Source organism: Phalacrocorax carbo, chromosome 10, assembly GCF_963921805.1.
Source record: "Phalacrocorax carbo chromosome 10, bPhaCar2.1, whole genome shotgun sequence".
In the NCBI taxonomy this organism is placed as follows: domain Eukaryota; kingdom Metazoa; phylum Chordata; class Aves; order Suliformes; family Phalacrocoracidae; genus Phalacrocorax; species Phalacrocorax carbo.
Genome location: NC_087522.1, coordinates 16,525,319 through 16,548,803, shown reverse-complemented (window position 1 = coordinate 16,548,803; position 23,485 = coordinate 16,525,319). Strand labels below are relative to the sequence as shown.

The 23,485-nt window shown below is 41.3% G+C and overlaps 1 protein-coding gene across 6 annotated transcripts in view; it reads left to right on the top strand.

Moving 5' to 3' along the window:
* Positions 1-23,485, top strand: part of KATNIP (katanin interacting protein) — a 69,373-nt gene that overhangs the window by 36,353 nt on the left and 9,535 nt on the right. For 3 of the 6 annotated variants that reach the window (XM_064461989.1, XM_064461988.1, XM_064461994.1), the window contains 6 exons: positions 3,752-3,815; positions 8,754-8,931; positions 12,855-13,020; positions 20,219-20,376; positions 20,700-20,764; positions 21,952-22,107. In XM_064461989.1, coding sequence (XP_064318059.1) covers positions 3,752-3,815; positions 8,754-8,931; positions 12,855-13,020; positions 20,219-20,376; positions 20,700-20,764; positions 21,952-22,107 — 787 coding nt within the window. Of the gene's footprint in view, positions 1-3,751; positions 3,816-8,753; positions 8,932-12,854; positions 13,021-20,218; positions 20,377-20,699; positions 20,765-20,852; positions 21,102-21,951; positions 22,108-23,485 lie in introns of those variants that run through there. The other 3 variants (XM_064461990.1, XM_064461991.1, XM_064461993.1) reach the window with 2 other exon arrangements.

The window sequence follows — 23,485 nt, the reverse complement described above, 5'->3', positions numbered from 1 at the left end:
CCAAATTTTGATTTCCCTGATTAATTAATAAGACTGTAAGGAAGGCTATACTGGATTGTATATATATTTTTTTCTTTACTTACTTGGACAGAGATTAGAGGGAGTTTTTTTTTATTTAGGTACTCCTGAAAGTCTATGCCACTGTCAGTGTTTTTTTCCATAGAGTTATTCACAGTAGCTGTGCTCCCTGTCACTCCAAAACAAAGATTTTTCCATATTTTCTACACAGTATACTCTTGCTTGTTTCTTCCTCCACAAATTAAATATCTTACATGAAAAGGATCTCCTTCTTTCAACCCTCCCCTTATTTTTCCCTCTTTACTTTTTTGACTAGCATCTCCACAGGTCTCTGCGCATAAAAATGCCCCTTTACTATTCCATACAGTAGGTATTTTACTACTTGGAGGAAGGCCATATTTTGAAGTACTGGAGTCTTGCCTCATACCATTCCAGCCCAACAGTCCAGTGTCTGAGCAAAGATCCTGCAAGATTTTCTGCTCAAGATGGCACGGGGCATTCTTTGACCTGATTTCCATCAAATCTTCCTTCTACCTTCTTAGAATCTTCATGAGCATCTACTGTTGCTTCAATGAGGATATCTTTTCTAGGGGACACACTCTTACTTGTAAGTCTGTGAGGAGATCCAAAACTGAATCAATCCAAATTCCATCTGGTTCAGCTAAAGTGTTCCCAGTGATACATGGTTCCTAATGAGCCCTGTGCTGTTGTCAAGCCTTTCTGGAGGCTTCCTGGAGGCTTACAAGACAAAGGGAGATGTCATGATATTGGAATTTGATCTTGCTGTTAAGGTCATGAGTCAGTGACTCGAAGTCTTTGACTTCTCCAGTGCTGGTTAACACTGGCAACAGTAATTTTGGTCCCATCTTTGCTTGCAGTTATCTTAAACTGTTCAAACACCTTATGCAGTGCAGAGTTTCATGAACACAAACTGAAGTTCACCTTTTCTTTTCTTGATCACTTTTTTACTGTGAGCATTCACTAGGACCTCTTCCATTGCAGAAGCCTAGGCCTGGACTGTCTGGTCCTTACTCAGAGCCTCTGCCTTTTATTTTGCAGTTCATCTGTGATGCTCTTCTTCCTCCTTTTCTAACTCTGAAACATGCTGTATCAGCAATGGAATAACAAAAGCTATTGTGACTGAGCCATTGATCTCCCTGTCATTCTGTATTTGCTGGTACCATCAAGATTTTGTAGATGGATCTTATGCTATCAGAATCATACAGATCTATTAGATGATTTATCTTCTGCAGCATAACATTGTCATTCAGACTAGTATTGGGTTTGAACAGTCTCTATCTGTTGATAATTCACCCTGTTGATGATTCACCCTTTTCTCCTGTAGCATGTTCAGTGGATGCAACAGTGTTTTACTGCACTGACTCCAGAGCTTTTCAAAAGCCCTTACAGAATTGTCTTACTTTCTTGTCAATATTATCCGTGGTCATCTGTCTTTCCCATTAATTCAGTAATCCTTAACATGTCAACTTTTATAGCAGGTCAGACCTGTAGCTAGTGTATTTGACCCACCTCTGATGGGGCCAGTATTGGATGCCTAGGGAGAATGTAAGAATAGAGCAAACATGCAGTGGTGTTTCTCTGAAACACTCATCCAGCCCTTAGAAATTTGTCTCACAAGGACTTTTTTACTTAACCTTTTTGTTTAGTATTCTGCCGTGGATTTTTGTTGTGTCAAATCATCCGCTAGCTTTTTGAACGCATGTGCAGTTTTACAACTTAAAACGCTCAGTGGTAAGTTTCTCAGCTTAACTTGCGTAGCACAAAGAATGTATTTCTCTTTGTCTCTAGGTTCATTTAATGTCCCCTAGTTTTTGTGTTGGAAGAAACTAAACAATTATTCCCTATTCCCCTCTTCAAGCCACTCAAGAGATTTATGCTCCTCTGTTACAGTCTCTCCTAAATCTCTCTGTTACAGAATGGTTAGTCCTACTTTAGTTATTCCTCACATGGAAGGTGCTATACAGTATGGCCAGTCGTAGGAACATGGTAATACTTTGTACTTTTTTTTGTTTTTCCAATAACTCCTATACTGTGGTGGTATTTTGTTCTAGCTGTAAGGATCTAAGAACATGGGTAGGACAATGTTCACAAGCAGAAGTAGTTGAAATAGAAGAAAATTAGACCATATCTGAAAGAAAAGATAGTGGGCACCAGTGGAATTAAGGGATCTGAGTAGCCAAGAAAGGAGGAAGAGGGAGAAAAGAGGTGATAAGGTGGCTTGGCACAAATGGTTTATGGCCTGTAAGGGAAGGCATTATTCAGCATTCTGTAAAACCAGTAGCTTTATCGTGTCCATGGGTTTTGATATTCAGTAGAGTTGTAAATTTTAATTCCCAGGCTAGTCTTTTACAGTTGTTCTGAGGAAAAGGGATCAGACGTCAAAGATAGAGTCACTATTTTCAAGAAAGGTAGCCCCAGCAGGAGGGGTTTTTTCCACCTTCTATAGGTTATCTGTGTGTGTTTATTTCAGTGCACAGTTCTTGTTCAGTTTCACGTACTTTCACGTACTTAATTACTACAAGGACATTTGCTACTACAAGAAGTATATTGCAATCTGGGAACATACACATATAAGATCCAGGATGTCAGTGGTTATACTGCAGAGATCTAATATAACAGTAGGAGAAAAGTGTTGACAAGCCTTTTGGTTTTTTTTTTAAGGCACAATATATGTCCATTTGATATATTCTGGATGACAGGAAGTCTACTTCTGATGATAAAACTATAGAGAATGAGTCTGGACTTCTAATCTCGTGTTTGGCTTTTTGACTACTAATGATGATTGAGCTGATGTTTTTGTAGCGCTGCTTATAATAATGCCATGATTTCATTTTACTCTGCTATTATTTTGTTTGGAGCCCAATACTGTATGTGTAAAGGTAGGGTTGTTTTCCTCACATGTAATATTTTTATGTTTACCTACAGTGAACATAATTAGCCATTGTGTGATACTCACTCATTGAAACGAAGTCTATCTTCGACCCTTTGCAGTTGTCCTTTGTCTTACTAGCCTAAAGGACCCAGTATGGTCAGGAAATTTTATCATCTGTTTATTTACTTTCTGGTTTGCAATATTGAATAGTGTAGGCTATTATTAACTGGTATTGTCAAAGAACAAGTGCAAGCTTTTGGACAAGTTTGCTTGTCTGTTCTGGCCCTTGATTCTTGAGAAGGAATTGTGCTGGCACTATCTGAGGTCTTAACTTCCTTCCAGACTTCTTGTCTCTGCAACATATTTGCAACATGTTGCAAATACAGCATATAATCATTAGCTAATGGCAGTCTGCAGGTAAATAAGAGTGACTTAAGAATTTCAGCCTCTTTGAGTATAGGTAGCCCACACTAAGAAGTCCCTCATTTCATACCTGATATGTGCTAACGAAAAAAAATCCCTAATAGTCTTGACTTTCTAAGGACCCATATGATCTTCTACATTTTGGGGCATGTCTTCAATTATTCACAGGACAGCCTGGCTGGTGAGGTAAAGGGGATGTTGATATAAAGAAGGGTGGATGTAAAAAAAGAAAACAAAAAAACCCAACAAACCACAAAAAAACCCCACAAAAAAACCCCAACAAACCAACCAACCAAAACTCAAAACAAAACCCCAAAAAGGAAATAGACAAAATCCCAACCAAAAGCCCCCACTTTATAAACAATATGTCTGTAATGTATATATGATATGCATGTTCATTGTTGGTTTACTTTTTAGGTTCAAGAGCCAGACCCTCTCTCTGAAAGTATACCCAAGGAATCAGGAATATTTACTGGAAAATGTAAGTTCTTATATTTACTTCTTGCTTAACCACCCTCCCCCCTAACACATTATCAAGGAGGATCTGATTTGTCAGAGCTGTACAGAACTTCGTGACAGATGTCAGGTCTAGAATAAAGAAGATTGTCTAAAAGGGGTAAGGGAATCTTCAGCAGTAGGCTGGCTAATTTGGTGAGGTGGGCTTTAAACTGAAGGACCTGGGGGGTGGGATCCGTTGCGAAAATGCTCACACCAGCACGTCCAACAGGGGAGTAAGTCAGGCCAAGCCGTGTGGTGATAAAGGTTCCTTAGCTGTCTCCCAAGAGGTGAAACAGAAGAGTAATCACCTCAAGTGTATGTATACAAATGCACGCAGTCTAGGAAACAAACAGGAGGAACTGGAGCTCCGTGCCCACTGAGAAGGGTATGACATCATAGGCGTAACTGAAACATCATGGGACAACTCGACTGGGGGATCGCAATGGACGGTTACAGGCTCTTTTGTAAAGACAGGCAAGGTAGAAGAGGTGGAGGAGTTCACTCTACGTCAAGGAACACCTTGAATGTATTGAACTCAACTATGGTGGTTGCGACTGCTCTGGGTTAAAGTCAAAGGGGTTATCTCCAAGCAGGACCTCACAGTGGGCATCTGCTATCGACCTCCTAACCATGATGACGAAGCTGACGAAGCGATATTTGGGGCACTAAAGCAAGCTTCTGTCCAACAGAACCTGGTCCTTATGGGTGACTTCAACTACCCAGACACCTGCTGGAACAACAATACGGCAGCTCGGATGTCATCCACCAAGTTCCCGGAATGCGTAGAAGACTGTTTCCTGATACAAATGTTAGATGTGCCAACCAGGAATGAGGCACTGCTGGACTTGCTATTCACAAACTGAGAAAGCCTGCTTTGTAATATCTGGGTTAGTGATAGCCTTGGCTGCAGTGACCACAATATTGTGGAGTTCGGGATCCTGCTGGATGTGCTGAAGGTCAGCTCTAAGACAAGGGTTCTGGATTTTAGAAGAGCAAACTTCCGTTCACTCAGGGCTCAGTTGGGAGGGATTCAATGGGAAGCTTCCATGGAAGACAAAGGAGTTAGTGAGTGCAGGGAATTCTTCAAGAACTCTCTATTGGAAGCACAAAGCCAAAATATCTCCTACAAAGGAAAGGGAAGTAAGCGGAACAAGAGGCCCCCATGGCTCAACCATGACCTCCTGGGTCTACTCAAATCCAAAAGGGAAGCATACCAGAGATGGAGAAGTGGAGGATTATCTGTTGAGAACTACAAGGGCCTAGCCAGAGTGTACAGAGATGCATTTAGAAAAGCAAAAGCCCAGCTTGAATTGAAACTGGCTGTAGACGTAAAAAATAATGAGAAAGGTTTCTTCAGACATGTCAACGATAAGCTGAAAAAGAAGGAAAACATAGGCCCACTGTTAAATGGAAAAGGAGAGTCAATCACCAACGATGCTGAAAAGGCAGAGGTCCCCAACACTTTCTTCACCTCTGCCTTTACCAACACTGTTGGGTCCCAGACTTTGGGAATGAAATTGCCGATTGATCCAAACACCGACCCACCATCAGTGAAGGAAGAGTTAGTACATGAATTACTACAGGAGCTTGACCCATACAAATCAATGGGCCCTGATGACATCCACCCGAGGGTGTTGAGAGAGCTGGCTGACATCATTGCAAGGCCACTGTCCATCATCTTTGAGAAGTAATGGAGAACTGGGGATGTCCCAGAGGACTGGAGGAAGGCAAATGTCACCCCTATCTACAAGAAAGGCTTGAGGGAGGATCTGGGTAACTATAGGCCCATCAGCCTTATTTCAGTCCCTGGGAAAGTTATGGAACGAATCCTCCTGGGGGCCATCACAAGTCCAATTAAACACGTGATTGGGAAAAGCCAATATGGCTTCACTAAGGGCAGATCATGCTTGACAAACCTGGTGGCCTTCTATGACAAAGTGACTTGCCTGGTTGACATGGGGTGGGCAGTGGACATTGTCTACCTGGACTTCTCCAAGGCCTTTGATACGGTCCTCCACAGTCTCCTCCTGGAGAAACTAATGCATTAGGGCCTAGACAAGTGCTCTGTGCAGTGGGTGGGGAACTGGCTGACAGGCCGCACCCAAAGGGTGGTAATAAATAGCTCCTTTTCCAAGTGGCAACCTGTCACAAGTGGAGTCCCCTAGGGATCGATATTGGGCCCAATGTTATTCAACATCTTTATAAGCGATATGGATATTGGGATCAAGTGTAGCCAAACAGAGGGGAGTGGTTGATATGCTAGAGGGCAAGGCTGTTCTTCAGAGGGACCTCAGCAGGCTGAAGATATTATAACCTCATAATGTTATCTAATGTAACCTCATGAAGTTCAGGGCAAATGCCAAAGGCCTGCATGGGGGATGTAATAACCCATGCCACAGGACATGCTGGGGGCCAGCTGGCTAAAAAAGCTGCTTTGAACTGAAGGGTCTGAAGTCCCTGTAAGACCACAGTTGAAGAAGAGTCAGCAGTGCAGCTTGCAGTAAAGGTGGCCTGCTGCCTCCTGGGATGTAAAAATAAGCGTGCAGTCAGCAGGGCAAAGAAAGTGATTCTTTTCCTGTATTCAACACTTGTGAGACTGCTTTTGGCATATGGTGTTGAGTAAGGAGGTCCCTAGGACAGTGTTGTGGTTCAGCCCCAGTTGGCAACTAAACACCATGCAGCCGCTCGCTCACTCCCCCCACCCCTGTGGGATGGGGGAGAGAATTGGAAGAGCAAGAGAGGGGGGAAAAAAAACCCAAACCAGCCAAAAACTATTGGGTTGACATAAGAACAGTTTAATAAAATAAAATAATAATGATATTAATAATAATTATGATAATAATAACAATAATGATAATAAAAAGGAAAAGGGAAAAAGGGAAAAAAACAAAACCACAAACGATACAACTGCTCACCACCCGCTGACCGACACTGCCAATCCCTGAGTCGTGATTGCTGCTTCCCTCCCCCATCCCCAGTTAATATACTGGGCATGACATTACATGATATGGAATATCCCTTTTGCCAGTTTGAATCCGCTCTCTTAGCTGTGCCCCCTCCCCTCCCAGCTTCTTGTGCATGTGGCAGAGCATGGGAAGCTAGAAAAGTCCTTGACTAGTACAAGCACTACCCAGCAACAACCAAACATCTGTGTGTTATCAACGTTATTTTCATACTAAGTCCAAAGCACAGCACTATGCCAGCTACAGTGAAGAAAACTAACTCTATTCCAGCTAAAACCATGACAGAGAAGAAGAAAATTGACATCCTGGTGCGAGTCTGGTGGAGGAGGGTGACCAAGATGGTCAGGCAGCTGGAGTACCTGATGTGTGTGAGAAAAGCATGAGAGCTGGCTTGGTTTGCTCATCCCAGAGAAGAGAAAGTGAAAAGGGAGATCTTCTTGCTGTCTGTAGCTATCAGGAGGGCATAAAGAGGACAGATCCAGGCTGTTCTTGGGGATGCACATAGGGATGGATTGAGAGGCAGCGGAAACAAGGTAGAAAACAAGAATTTCCAACCAGATATTAGGAATTCTTTTTCATCCTGAGGGCAGTCAAACACTGGAACAGAGGCTGGAGAGGTTTTGAAGTCTGGTAGCCTTGGAGACATTCAAACTTCCACTGGATAAGCTCCTGATAGACCTTATCTAATGGGCATGCTCTGAGCCTGGACTCAGACTAGACACCTCCAGAGGTCCTTCCACCCTGCATCATTCTGAGATTCTCTGAAGGCATTGGCATGGTGATGTGAACATTAAACCTTGTGTGAATAGCTGCTTCACATTATCTTTTCCCTTTTGTTTGAAAATATACTCAGGTTTTGCCTGAGAACTCTTGCATGTCTGTACATTAAGCAAGTTTAGTCTTAGTAATTGCCTTGGGAATAGCATCTAATATCAATGTAGCCATAGCACCAAACTTGTCAGGTAATAGAACTATTTATTTCCTAGTGTCCCTGCAAATACTAAAGAGATCTTATAGCCAAGTGAATTTATGTGTATATCAAGATTTAGTCTAGTGTAACTTGCTACACCTATTTATAGGTAATTGGGCTGGATGGCTTAATAGCTTTAATGCTTGCTTGTTTTACAGGGCATCATGACTACTGGTGCTTCTTTAGACATTATCCAACCTGATTATTTCTGGGCTTCTGTAATGTGTGAAATGAAAGATATTTTTAATTTACAATGGTGGGTTTTTATGGAACCTGATCAGATTGGAATATTACTTGTTATATCGGTATATTTTTTTAGTAAGGCTTGAAACAGGTGGATCTGAAGATACACGTACAATTTTTTGTCTGCCCAATTTTTCTTTTCTATTCATTTTCTGGAGATGCAGGCTAATCACCATTGCTGCTTTTCACTAATGCTGCCCCATTAAAGTACTTCCATGTGTGCGGTTCTGAAGTGAAAATAGTAACTTAAACACACTAGTAAACCAAATTTGATTTTTGGTTTAACTATGAGTTGGTGTTCTCTTAACAATTTATGGATTTATGAGAGACTGGGTTTATATGAGTCTATATAGTAATTTAGCTGGCAAAAGATTACTTCAGACTAAGAGGTCTTTTCTGTCTCTGCATAATCACAAAATCTGTCATGTAACTGCTTAAACATATCATTGAATTACTGTCAGTCTACAATCTGTGTAATGAGACACTTGATAACATGCTTGATCAGGGGTTGTACAGTCAAAGTGAACAAAATGTGGTAGCCCACCAAAGCGGTCTAACACAGATTTACAGAAAGTACTATGCTATTCCATGGGGGTAGGCATGCAGACCACGAAGTGTCCAAACACAGCATATAAAGTTATTTAATCTAAACAAAATACACATACTGCTAATTGTTGGGGCTTGCATGCATGCTTATATTGTCTCCTTACTTTGAACGAGTAAGTATGTATATTCTTTTATATAGGCCTGCAACTGAATTTTACCATGACCTGGGGAGACTCTCATTACCTTGGACTGACAGGACTTGAAGTGATAGGAAAGAATGGTCATGCATTAAAATTAAGTACAGGACAGATTTCTGCTTCACCCCAAGACTTAAATGATCTTCCAGAGTATACAGGAGATTCCAGAACATTAGAAAAGTAAGTAGCAAAGGAGTTGGATTGTGCAAGTGTTTTCTGCAGGGCTCTTTTTTTTTTTCCCTTCATACCTGTTGTTTCCACCAACATTTTTGGAGTTTATAAATTTTAGATGCATTTTACATCAAACTTTATAAAGTGACAGAATTATATAAACTTTTATTATGTTAACACATGTTAATGTTAACATGATTTTCTTACCAATACAGCTCATTCTTGGATTTCACAAGCTACACAGGAACAGCTTGTTGTAGACACATGAATGGGATATTTCCAAAAGTTGGTAACATGCCTGGTTGGTATCTCTGCTAAGGACTTTCCAGGCAGAAATGTGGGTGTTCTGTAGCATCTGTCTATGCATATGCAGTGATACTTATGCAGGATTTCTAGGATAATTTCAAGGAAAATTTTCAATTTAGCAAAGCGTGAGGATGTATTAGGGTATTGCACAAATAGGTGCCATTCTTTTGGCAATTCTGCAGCTTTTTTTCTTTTGAAATGCCAGTGAAGTTTTATTCATTGATAAGTATACTTCCTCAAATGAACTTGTACTTCCTAAATGGTAGCAGTATAGAAATTATAGGCTCTAGGTCTGGAGAGGACTTGGCATTTGTTGTTAGTGAAGCTGCATCCTGTTGTTTGGGTCATGTCGTGGAATCATAGAATGTCCTGAGTTGGAAGGGACCTGCAAGGATCATTGAGTCCAACTCCTGTCCCTGCACAGGACAACCCCAAAATTCACACCATGTGCCTAAGGCTCTGTCCAAATACTTCTTGAATATTACCAGGCTTGGCACCATGACTACCTCCCTGGGGAGCCTGTTCCAGTGCTCCACCACCCTCTGGGTGAAGAACCTTTCCCTAATATCCAACCTAAACCTCCCCTGGCACATCTTCCTGCCATTCACTTGGGTCCTATCATTGGTCACCAGAGAGAAGAGATCAGCTCCTGCCCCTCCTCCTGCCCTTGTGAGGAAGCTGTAGAACACGATGAGGTCTGCGCTCAGTCTTCTCTTCTCCAGGCTGAACAAACCAAGCGACTGTACCTGTTCCTCACACAATTTCCCCTCTACAGTCTTCACCAGCTTCATGGCCCTCCTCTGGACACTCTCTAGTAGTTTTGTATTGTAGTATACTGTGGCACCCAAAACCACACATTACTCAAGGTGAGGCTGCACCAGCACAGAGTAGAGCAGGACAATCACCTCCCTTGACCAGCTGCAATGCAGTGCTTGATGCTCCCCAGGACATAGTTGGCCCTCTTGGCTGCCAGGGCACACTGTTGGCTCATATTCAACTTGCCGTTGACCGGGACCCCCAGGTCCCTCTCCGTGGGGCTGCTTTCCAGCCTCTTGTTCCCCAGTCTGTATGTATATCCAGGGCTGCTGTGCCCCAGGTACAAAATCAGCACTTGCCCTTGTTAAACTTCATACGGTTGGTGATTGCCCAGCTCTCTAATTTGTCTGGATCTCTCTGTAGGACCTCTCTGCCCTCAAGAGTGACAACATCTCCTCCCAATTTTGTGTCATCAGCAAACTTAATTAGTATTCCTTCCAGTCCTGCATCCAAGTCATTTACGAAGACATTAAATAGTACTGGCCCCAAGATGGATCCCTGTGGAACCCCGGTAGTGACTGGCCGCCAGCCCGATGTAACCCCATTTACTATGACCCTTTGAGCCCGACCCATCAGCCAGTTGCTCACCCATTACATTATGTGTTTATCCAGCTGTATGCTGGACATTTTTTTCCAGGAGGATATCTCGATTTTAAAGGGTATTTTCAGTTGTAATTCTGTCCTCTGGCATGTTTATGGTCTTGTGAGTAATTTTTTGAGTTAGGACTTCTCTTTTCAAAGTCTTTGTTGAGTCTTCCTTAGAATCTTGTATTTATCTACATCTACACTGACTCTGTAATTTCTGCTAATCTGACTAATATAGATGTCAGGCTTACTTGTATGTAACTCCTCAGTTCTTCTGCCTGTCTGTATAAAAATCTCTTCTGTAGGCATCAAGATCTAAGAAATCTTCCCATGAGATCATCTGCGATGATCTCTCCAGACTCCGCCATGATGGACCCAGATGCAAAGAAGTCATTTAGCTTTTCTGTTGCTCTTATCTTGTCTGGATACTCCTTTTACAGCCAAGTCATCTGTTGATCCTACAGAATTTCTGGCAGGCTTTCTGCTCCTGATGCATTTGAGGATTTTTATTTATGGTACCTTTTGCTTGCTAGCCTTCATATTCTTTTTTGGCCTGTGCATATACATTTAGCCTTCCAGAGCTTATGATCCTATCAATTTAGGGTGTTTTGATGATGACTTATGTTGAAAGATGGCTTATAATAACTTCCTCTGTCCTGTAACTGAGACAGGCTGGCTTTGATTTTTTTCAAGTCCTCCCTCTTTCTAATGTCCTTCTCAGTAAGTGGGATGCATTTGTTCTGTGCTTCCAGTATTATATCCCTTAATATTCTCTCTGCTGTGTGTAATGATTTTATTTAGTTTTGTTGCTCTTTTTTTTTTTTCTAATATACTTCATAATTTTTGCTTCAGACCTTTTTGGGCACAAGAAACGGGCTTTTTTTGCTTTTGATATTTCTGCAAGCATTTTGAATTTGAGTACACTACAGCGCTCTTCATCTCTAGAATTTGGAATATGTCCTGTGTACTATTCAGGACCAAGTCAAGGATTATATCTTCTCTCACGGGTTCCCTTATCAGTTCCTCTGTGAAAGTGTCATTATTCAAACCTTTTTCTTTAAGAACCTGCCAAGTCTGGCACTCATTCCTCCATTAAACAAATAATAGTAAGTACATAGGGCAGTGTACAAAATTAATTACAGTGAGTAATTAATTCATATTCTTCTTTACTCCGTCTTTGTATGCTCTATTTTGTGTAGAAGAATATAAAGTCAGAATTCCAAAACGAGGAAATAATGGAATTAACTTTATCTAGTCAGCCTGAAGTCTGTGCTTTTATGAAAAGACATTGTCATGCTGGTAAAAAGCTTTTTAAAAAGTAGGAATGTGCCTAACTGTGCGTGTGAAGAAGGATATGAAAAAACTCTGCTTCTTCTCTGGGTTATCCAGCTCCTTGTTGGATTCAGTATACTTGCATTGGCATAGTAACACACTGCAGCATGCCAGGTATACTAGTTTAGGCATGGAACTATATTACAGAAACACAGAATCACAGAACCACAGGTTGGAAGGCACCTCAGGGATCATCTAGTCCAACCTTTCTTGGAAGAGCGCACTCTAGGCAAGACAGCCCAGCACCATGTCCAGACGACTCTTAAAGGTGTCCAACGTGGCCGAGTCAACCACTTCCCTGGGGAGATTATTCCAATGGTGACTGTCCTCACTGTGAAAAATTTTCTTCTCTTGTCCAGTCGGAATCTCCCCAAGAGCAACTTGTGTCCCTTCCCCCTTGTCCTTTCCATGTGACTCCGTGTAAAAAGGGAACCTCCATCTTCTTTGTAGCTACCCCTTAAGTACTGGTACATGGTGATGAGATCCCCTCTGAGCCTCCTTCTCTAAAGGCTGAACAAACCCAGTTCTCCCAGCCTATCCTCATATTAATAAGTTATACTGTGGCTGGGGCTCAGAATTTTGCCTTCGGCCATTTTGGCACAAAGGTAGTTGAGCTTTCCTCTGCCTGTGCCTAAGGATTTTTCTCTTTTTCCTCAAATGGACCCAACTAAAGGAAATACAGTTTTTTCCTCCCCCCACTGTCTTTAATTCAACAATTTCATGTTACTTTTTGATATTTACTGTGCATTTTAATTGCATGCACATGGGCACGATAAGCCCTGGAGGCTGAAAGTGGCATCTAGAAAAAAAATTAACACCTAGTGAAGTACCTGATTTTCACAAGAAAAGCAAGCTTTTCCTTTTTTGCAGCTAATGGATTTTTCTCTTTGTAGGTTAATAGATGGGACTAATATCACAGTTGAGGATGACCATATGTGGCTCATTCCCTTCTCTTTTGGAGAAGATCATCTGCTCACAATCTATTTTGATAAAATTGAAAGTATTGCAGGGCTTCGCTTTTGGAACTATAATAAATCTCCAGAGGATACCTTTAGAGGGGTAAGTAAAAGAAAAGGAGCACTGCCAGCAAAAATATACAGCAGTGCATTGGAAAATTGATACTGTGATGAATGAATATAGCTGCCTTAATGGATCACCATAAATCTTTCTAGATTGTCTGAGTCTGAATTTTGTGGCAGGTATAATGCATTTCTGTCTCCACAAACAGCAAATATTGAAAAAAAGCCAGAGATAGTTTAAAGAAATCTTCACAGCTGATTTTTCTAAGAGACACATAAAATAGCACATATTATTTTCAAGATATATGATTCTGAAGTGGTATCCTCTCAGTATCTAGTATTTATTAGGCCTACCATATGATTCTTTATTTCCTGGAATACAGGGAATGGTAGAACAGGGGACACATCTCCAACAGAAATTTTGTTTAGGTAAGTCAATCAATACTACCTTTTCCAAGAAGCAAGAAGAGTCTCTAGAATGTTGATGTTTATTAAGGAAAGTTGACATCTTCAAATAGTTTGGCTAAAGTAGTTTAGCTAAAATTGTATAACATATCTCTTGTCTTCTTTTTTCAAATTGCTTGTTTTATATTTTTTCTCATATTGAATTCTTGGAATTGACTGGCAATCAACACCTGTTGGAGATCATGTTGGAGATAGCTGGCACTCTAAGTTTGACTGTCCCTCATTTCCCTGTTTTTTCTCAGATACTATACATGCAACTTGTAATGATAATGAATAAGTAGCTGCTGTTCATTACACAGGAAGTTTATGAATCCATTTGTTCCCAGATCTTACCCTTCACGTATGACTTGCGTTCTTGATGTCCAAACTCAGTCAATAGATAGAAGAAAAATGTTGGTATGTATTAAGCTAGAGAGAGAGAGGACAAAATCAGCAAAGTTCTGGAAAAACTTCTAGAATTGAAGTTGGAGGCATGGACCCTTCACAGGATTGGGCAAGATAGTGGCAAAAGTTGCAGAACTGCTTCTTTGTGTAAATTTACCTTCCAGGAGTTGCTTTAATATGAACACTACATAAATAAGAGGTGTTCCCTCTCCATGACAGAGCCTTGACATCTTTTAATATCAGCATGGGGTGCTGTTGAGTGCCAAAGACTGACCAAAGACTCCCAGAGGGCCAGAGCATAATATCTTTCATATAAGTCACAACTGATCTAGAGATTTTAACATCTGGCACATGATTTTGTAATACATTGCATTAACCCAACATGTTTGACACGTGGGAGGGTTCAGGAGCATGTTCAGCTTACCAGCTAAACATACCCCTATATAACAGCTAGGGTTTTTGAGTAAAATCTGTTACTCAATTGATAGGAAAGGACTTTTCCCTATGACAGTGGTGCAGCTCTGGGACAGTATGCAGTGATGGGAGACTTTCAAAACTAATTTGACAAGGCCCAGAGCAACCTGATTTAGCTTTGCAGGCGTCTCTGCTCTGAGCAGGAGCTGTGGCTGGAGACATGCAGAAGTCCTTTCCAACCCAAATCTTTCTGTGATTCTGTGTACAAAATGCAATATGAAGAACTGTCTTTAAGTGGTGACATAGAATGTTTCTTACTACTGTTGTAAGCCCAAGCTTCTCCAAGGCAGAGCAGGGGAGCAAAGTTTGAACATGAATTTTCATACCAAATGAACTCCCTTTATGTGTGTCTCAGTTATTAAAAGAAGGAAAGGAATAGCCAAATCCCTAGAATCTAACATGGAATTTGGCCTTTGGAGGCCAAACCAAGAAAGAAAGAAAGGAAGGTATATTTTCACAGTTTGAAAGGTAGAAAAAAGCAGTGAGTCTGATAAAGTATGCGTGCAGGTGGCACACCTGTAAGTTCCATAACAGTTAGCGGGTACAATTTAAACAAGGAGTTCATATCTGCAGTCCTTTAAAAGGATGAAATTAATTATTTGGAAAACTGAAGATGCAAAGTATCTGCTGGGCCACAGAAAGAGGCTTTAGACTGTAAACCTAGAGCATCATGACATCTGTCTCTTCAAGTATTGCTGTTCCTTCTAAGAAACAGTCCCTGGGTACGAGATATAATGATTTGCTAGGCAGCTGTAGAATGGTGGATTCTGTGCACAGCTTTAGTACGAGAGGGTAATGGCAGAGAACTGTCAAAATGAAGGCTTGTGTACTATTTCCAGCTCTATGAAAAATTACCTTGTGAAAGCTTTGTTATGCGATTTGTAAAATGTTATGTGTGACGGTTGAGTGCCTTCTCAGATGATGAAAATTACTTAGAAATGAGGGCTGTAAAGGGCACATAAATATAAGCAGCTGTGGTATAAAAGGTAAGATTTAATCTCTGAGTCTCTAGACTTCCCATTCAATATGTGTTTCCTAAACTAAAGTGTGTTTCAGTGGGTTTTTCACTTCCTCTCCTTAGCCTGGCAGACTGATTCAGCTGGAAAGTAGCATGCAGAAGTTTCTGATATGAAAAAGATATTTCCTTTCTTTGCTCACAAGCTTATTAAAGTTGAAACCAGAAATAGTTTTTTTCTCCATACTTGGTGCTCATACAAACATGCCCTCCTAATTAATCTTCATGCTGTTTGGAAATGAACTGAGCACCTCCTTTAGTCTAATACAATACCCAGGGTTTTCAAATCAAGAAATGCTTGTGTACAAAAAAAAACCAAACTTCCTGAAAATTACCTGCTTTTGGGATATTGCATGTGTAACTTAGTGAAATTGTAATTGAATAAAAAATCATTTACAAATGGAAAAATATGAAAAATGTTATGAATATCAGGTCACTGATAATATATGGGCTTTGCAGAGAACTCAATGTTTTTAAGTTCTTCTCAGATAGACATCTAAAATGGAAATTTTAACTATAAATATTGCATATATTTCTTAATAGAAATCCTAATAATGAAAATTAAATATTTGCATACAAAATGAAGTTAACCTCAAATTATCATATATACATCAGTCATTATAAAATCCAAAGGTTAGAAAACTGGCTCACATTACCTTTAGACTAAATTAAGTCTTTTGTTAACTAAATTAATCTATTTTGGTTCAGTCGTTAATCAGCAAGTTTTCATGATAGTGCCGGTTACAAGGCCATCTTGTTATATTTTGCAAGTATTATTCCTTCCTTAACGACTAGTTAGTGAAAGACTCGGTGCAATAAATGCTGCTTGTGATTAACATTAAGTTGTACTTAACATATTTCAGGGCAAGATGCAGTGATACTTGTTGCTGCATGATTGAATTATTGTGACTGGGATCCTGCATACAACACCAGGTGGTGCTAATGGGGGAGGGTAAAGGGGCCAGGACTCCTGTGTCATCTGAATAAGTATGCCTGAATTATTTAGTTTAATCTTCAGATACTGTATAAGACGTGCATGCATCTATGATGTGGACAACACTCAATTCTTTCTGCCTGGTAGGGTACCTCTTTCTTATTCATATGCCCTTAGGTTACATACAGCATTGCTTGGTAGATGAGTTTGCATGATCCTGGAAAAGTCCCAGTGCCACCTGCCACAAAGATAAATAGAACTGGTGAAATACAGGCTTTCTATAAATGCAACAGACACACAAAAGAGTCTGCTCTCGAGAGAGAGCACCAGGTTATATGATTTCTTAATGGCTAGCTTCAGCCAGTGCTGACCAGCCAGGCCCAGTCTAGCAGTGCATTCAGATGCATGATGACTCTGTCTCCTCAAATCACCTTTGTGAGATATCAGAATCATAGAATTGTTTGGGTTGGAAGGGACCTTAGAGATCATCTAACTCCAACGTCCTTACCATGGGCAGGGACACCTTCCACTAGACCAGTTTGCTCAAAGCCCCATCCAGCCTGGCCTTAAACACTTCCAGGGATGGGGCATCCACAACTTCCCTGGGCAGCCTGTTCCAGTGCCTCACCACCCTCATAGTGAAGAATTTCTTATGTCTAATCTAAATCTACGGTCTTTCAGTTTAAAGCCATTGCCCCTTGTCCTATCACTACATGCCCTTGTAAAAAGTCCCTCTCCAGCTTTCCTTTAGGCCCCCTTCAGCTACTGGAGGGCTGCAATGAGGTCTCCCCAGAGCCTTCTCTTCTCCAGGCTGAACAACCCCAACTCTCTCAGCCTGTCTTCATAAGAGAGGTGCTCCAGCTTCGTGGCCCTCCTCTGGACTCACTCCAACAGTTCCACGTCCTTCTTCTGTTGGGGGCCCCAGAGCTGAATGCAGTACTCCAGGTGGGGTTTCGCAAGAGCAGAGTAGAGGGGGAGAATCACTTCCCTTGACTTGCTGGTCATGCTTCTTTTGATGCAGCCCAGGATATGGTTGACTTTTGCATATTGCCAGGTCACATTGAGCTTCTCATCAACCAACACCCCCAAGTCCTTCTCCTGCTCTCAATCCATTCCCTGCCCAGCTTGTATTTGTGCTTGGAATTGCCCCCACCCATATACAGGATCTTGCACTTGGCCTTATCGAACTTCATGAAGTTCTCCTCAGCCCACTTCTTAAGGGTCAGGGTCCCTCTGATGGCATCCCTTCCCTCCAGCATGTTGACCACACTACACAGCTTGGGGTCAACAAACTTGCTGAGGGTGCACTCAGTCCCACTGTCCATGTTGCCAACAAAGATGTTAAACAGCGCTGATCCCAATACTGACCCCTGAGGAATGCTACTTGTCACTGGTCTCCACTTGGACATCGAGTTGTTGACCACAACTCTTTGAGTGCAACCAGCCAGCCTATTCCTTATCCACTGAATGGGTCCATCTGTCAAATCCACCTCTCTCCAGTTTAGAGACAAGGATGTTGTGTGGCACAGTGTCAAGTGCTCTGCACAAGTCCAGGTAGATGATGTCAATTGCTCTTCCCTTCTTCACCAACGCTGTAACCCCATCATAAAAGGCCACCAAATTTGACAGGCATGATTTGCCCTTACTGAAGGCATGCTGGCTGTCACTGATCACCTCCTTATTTTCCATGTGCCTTAGCGGAGTTTCCAGGAGGATCTGCTCCATGATCTTGCCAGGCACAGAGGTGAGACTGACTGGCCGGTAGTTCCCCGGGTCTTCGTTTTTTCCCTTTTTAAAAATGGGGGTTATGTTTCCCCTTTTCTAGTCAGTGGGAACTTCACCAGACTACCATGACTTCTCAAATATGATGTATAGAGGCTTAGTGTCTTCACCTGCCACCTCCCTCAGGACCTGTGGATGCATCTCATCAGGCCCCATGGACTTGTGCACATTCAGGTTCCTTAGATGGTTTCAGACCTGATATTCTACAGTGGGCAGTTCTTCATTCTCCCAGTCCCAACCTTTGCCTTCTGTGACTTGGGTGGTGTGGCTTGAGCACTTAGCAGTGAAGACCAAGGCAAAAAAGTCATTGTGTACCTTAGCCTTCTCCATATTCTGTGTAACCAGGTCTCCCATTTCCTTCTGGAGAGGGCCCACATTTCCTCTAGTCTTTCTTTTATCACTGATGTACCTATAGAAGCTTTTCTTGTTGCCATTGCATCCCTGGCCAGATTTAATTCTTTCAGGGCTTTAGCTCTCCTAACCTGATCCCTGGCTGCTCAGACAATTTCTCTGTATTCCTCCCAGGCTACCTGTCCTTGCTTCCACCCTCTATAGGCTTCCTTTTTGTGTTTGAGTTTGTCCAGGAGCTCCTTGTTCATCCATGCAGGCCTCCTGACATTTTTGCCTGACTTCCTCTTTGTTGGGATGCATCGCTTCTGAGCTTGGAGGAGGTGATCCTCGAATATTAACCAGGTTTCTTGGACCCTTCTTCCCTCCAGGGCTTTATCCCATGGTACTCTACCAAGCAGATCCCTGAAGAGGCCGAAGTCTGATCTCCTGCAGTCCAAGGCAGTGAGTTTTCTGTGCACCCTCCTCACTGCCCTAAGGATCTTGAACTCTGCCATTTTGTGGTCACTACAGCCAAGGCTGCTCTTGAGCTTCACATTTCCCACCAGCCCTTCCTTGTTGGTGAGAACCAGGTCCAGCATAGCACCCCTCCTCCACTCGGTCTTCCTGGTCAGGTGGTCTGTAGCAGACCCCCACTATAATGTCATCTGTCCCTGTCCACCCTTTAATCCTGACCCATAAACTCTTGCCCAGCTCCTCATCCATTCCCAGGCGGAGCTCTGTGTGCTCCAGCTGGTCATTGACATAGAGGGCAACACCCTCTCCTCAACTTCCCTGCCTATCTTTCCATTCCAACATGCCAGTCATAGGAGCCAACCCACCATGTCTCCATGATGCCAATAAGATCATACCCCTGCAGGCGTGTACATATCTCCAGCTCCTCTTCTTTATTCCCCATGCTCTATGTGTTTCCATAGAGGCATTTAAGTTGCCCCCCCTCCCCGCCTGATGAAGCTGACTTACTGTCTGGAGTGCCTGGAATTCCTTTGTGCTGCTCATCAAGTGTTCTCTGCTAGCCTGTGATCCTTCTCCAGGCTCTGGGCATCTATTTCTGGCACTGGCATCAAACTGGTAGGAGTGGGATGGATTGAGGTTCCCCTCACCTGGCAACTTTAGTTTAAAGACCTCTTCACCAGCTTGTCAAGCCCATGACAGAAGATGCTCTTCCCCTTCTCTGACAGATGGATCCCATCAGTCCTCAGTAGACCAGGTTTCTCAAAGCGAGTCCCGTGGTCTAAGTAGCCAAACCCCTGGCTGACTTGAAAGCCAACTCTCTTCATTCTGTTCATGTGTATGTATTGCTGCAGGCTGGGGAATCACAGAATTATTTAGGTTGGAAAAGACCTTTAAGATCATTGAGTCCAACTGTAAACCTAACACAGCCAAGTCCACTACTAAACCATGTCCCTAAGTGCCACATCTACATGTCTTTAAATATCTCCAGGGATGGTGACTCAACCATTTCCCTGGGCAGCCTGTTCCAATGCTTGATAACCCTTTCAGTGAAGAAAGGAAGCTTCAGTTTGCTGAGATCTAGTGAGATGTAGCAACTGAAGGATCTCTTCAATACAGTCTTTTTAATTTTTTTCCCCCAAATCCTCACCTCTCCCATCCCCACCAATGTCAGCTATGACACTCTGAATTGCACACTCTGGATTGCAACTGGTATCTACTGCTTTAGCCTTTCTTTTGCCAAAGGAAGTCATACTATAGAAGAATGAAATAATTATAACAAAATTATTGAAATTGTTTCAGTCTCTGAAGTGAATTGTTTTGATTGTTTTATTTTATGTAATGTAATGTCATATAATGTTATGTCACATTATTTTAAACAAGGCTAAGGTAGTCCATGTGTTGCTGGATGGTCACAGCATCTCCCCACCAGAAGGCTTTCTTATCCGCAAGGGACCAGGCAACTGCCATTTTGACTTTGCCCAAGAAATTATCTTTCTTGACTATCTGCAGCCCTGGCTGACTAGTAAAGTACAAAGGAGGTAAAGTAGGATGTTTCTGCTATCTGAATGACACAACTTCTCTTAACTGTTTAGTATACTTTCATATTCTCTATTGAAGCCAATTGTGAGTCACCCGGACAAAAATATGAAGCACTAAGTGCAAAATATTTTGTTGGGCTTTAACTATGTACTGTTAACCAGATTTTATTGAGATCAGAGGACACTCTAGTCAATAATAGCAGGCGGGGAGGGGGGGAGGTTGGGAGGTGATGTTTGTGGAGGCTTAGTTCTTTGGTTTTGTTTTCTTCTTTTCTGAAAGAGCCAAGGGTACATAAACTATTTTGTCTTGGTTTTTTTGGCAGGACTTGTTCAAAGAGGGTGGAACAAGCTAGTATGGACTATGAAGCACCGTTAATGCCTTGTGGTTGTATCCTCCTCTGTCATTTTCTTACTTGTCATATAGAATATTTTAGAGTTATATACTATGGTTATGCTCCTGACCTTTCTGAATCCAGCAATTTCTGGTGCTTTAAGAAATTAACAAGATACCAAGAATATAAGAAAGGCTTCCATTAAGTATGAATTAAGAATAAATAAATGGAATGTAATATATGAATGTGTGACCTGTTTTCAGATACTCTGGTAGCTTTTTCTCCTGCCTTTTTTATAATTCATCCAAGCTGGAGCTAGAGGTCCATTAGCACAGTATCCAGCCAGGCTATCAAAGCTAGAAGTAGCCTTCATATTGTTGTATATCTTTGAATGTTTGTCTCATTTTGTATCCTTATTAAGGTTGGCCAGAACTGTGTAATATTTTTGCCATTTTTCTTAATGTTTATGGCTTTTTGAGCTTAAGTTTTCCTAGATAAGCACAGCCTTTTGTGATAACACTGTCACACCATCTACCTGTTTGACAGGCCTTTTAAATCAATTAGGCGATTCTAACCAAATTTTGAGACAATGAGGTCTTAGCAATACTAAGTTCCTACAGGTTTCATGAAAATCAGTGTCTGGGTAGAGCAAAGAGATACAAATGAGCTCTCCATTAGAGAAATGGGCAGCACAGACTGCATTGTTACATTTTCTGCCATTCAGTTTAGGGGCGTATTTGCTGGCCAATTATCACCTGTATAATTCAACATCAGGCAAAAGCATATTCAGGAAACATAGTAAGACAGTAAAGGCTCCAAGTAGGAGCTGTGGTGTTAATAAGTTGCAGTGTACAAGAAGGTAAGACACACACTAAAAAAATTCAGTAGTTCATCGGCTGATGGAAGAACATATATGTTTGTGTGAACACGCATATATGTAAGCATATGCAGACAGACTTTTGCCTAGTTGTGCCACCAGCAGATATTCATTTGTGTGTGTAATCAGTGATAGAAAAGGCAGTCTTCTTGCCTTAAAAGAAAATAGTTTATTCAGAGAGGTTTAAGGAATAGTAAAGTCAGAAGTGAAAAACAGATTTTTTTTTTTCACTCTCCTAAACTTCAAATAAAAGTGTTTCATATCAAGATGTGGGCTGCACAATAATTTTTGAAACTGCAAATTAATGAGTCTGTTAGGACAAAGTACCAGTATTAAAATTTTCCTTAATAACTTTTTGATTTTTAGTTGTTTTCCAGTTTCAGCTTCTGACAAGTTGGGGTGATCCATACTACATTGGTTTGAATGGACTTGAGCTGTTTGATGAATATGGAGACCCCATCCTACTAACTGAAAACAGTATCCTTCTACACAGCAAGCACCTCTATCCCTTTCAAATACATGGTTTGCTTCCTGGATAATTATCATATGGCATCACTTGCTACTTCTTCCAAATTGCCAGTTTATCACATGTGATTACTCTGCCTGTAGTTCTCTATATTTGCATGATGATACTTGTTTCCATAAGTTTTAATGTATTCTATATACCGTCAGAACGTTTCTTCTCTGAAAGGGATGCACCAACAAAGCAGGATAAGTTTAGAAAAGGGAAGGCTTAAGAAGGATATGGTATTTTTTGCTATCAACATTTATTTCTTCTGTGGTATGGAAGGACCAGAAAGTTTGATGAGCTATAAATTCATAAGAAAAGGTTGAGCTCAATTCTTTGTTATGGAATCGTTCATTGTGCCACAAGAAGGAAATTTTTCATAACTTTTGTTCTGAAGCTTTAGGCTATTCTAGACACCAGACCCAGTCATGAAGATAAGGACTGAGACTTTGAATTTGATTCAATGTTCCATGAGTTGGTTAACAGGGAGAATGAAGGACATGTTTGAAAGATTCATAGTCATCAAGGCTACACTTCAGTGCTCTCTATCCACTAAAGTCTCTTAAGAGCTGAATGCTTCATACCCCACATATAATTCACGTAGTTCAGTCACATGGAAGAAACAGTTTCTTAGCCAGCTAGAAAGGATAAAAAGCATTGATGCTGCATGAATTGTATGTCTCTAAGGATCCTCGTTGCCTAATAAATAGAGGGTACGATGAAAAAGGTAATAAAGGCCTTTTCCTGAGTGCTACTTTTATTTGTATCTTGTATGATACCTAATGAACTTGAAACATCTGTAATGGGGAAGAAGCATTTTGAAACTGAAAAGTGGTAACAAATCATTTTAAGAACAGGGGATCTTTAACTTAGCTTATAAACGGTATGTCTTTACAGTACAATACAATGCCAGGTAAAGATACCTCAGCTCATTTTGAACGGTCGCCTGTTTCTGCCTGTACAGTTGTGTTGCTTGGATATATTAGGATCCCAAAAAGTGCACATTTGTCTTAGTACAGTACTAAATGTGATAATTCAGTATGGAGTCTGGAGCAAGCTTTTCTTAAACAGTTGAGGCATTGCTGTGTTATTCCTTAAATTCTTTATAAATACTTGCAGGCTCAGGCCTTTTAGAAAGCAGGACAAGAGGAAATTCATGTCCCTCAAACTGGGTTGCTAGGGATTTATAATTTTGAAAACAGTGCCATCCATCCACATTTCTTTGCACATCTTTAACATATATATATTTTTAACATAAATGTTCTCTTATGCAGAATATCTGGTTACCTAGAAAGCCTGTCAATAGAAGGTTTAATCTTTCCCTCTCAAAGAACTGAAGGAAGGCCTTATTAGACAGCTACTGATTTTTATCACAAACCTTGACGAACTCAA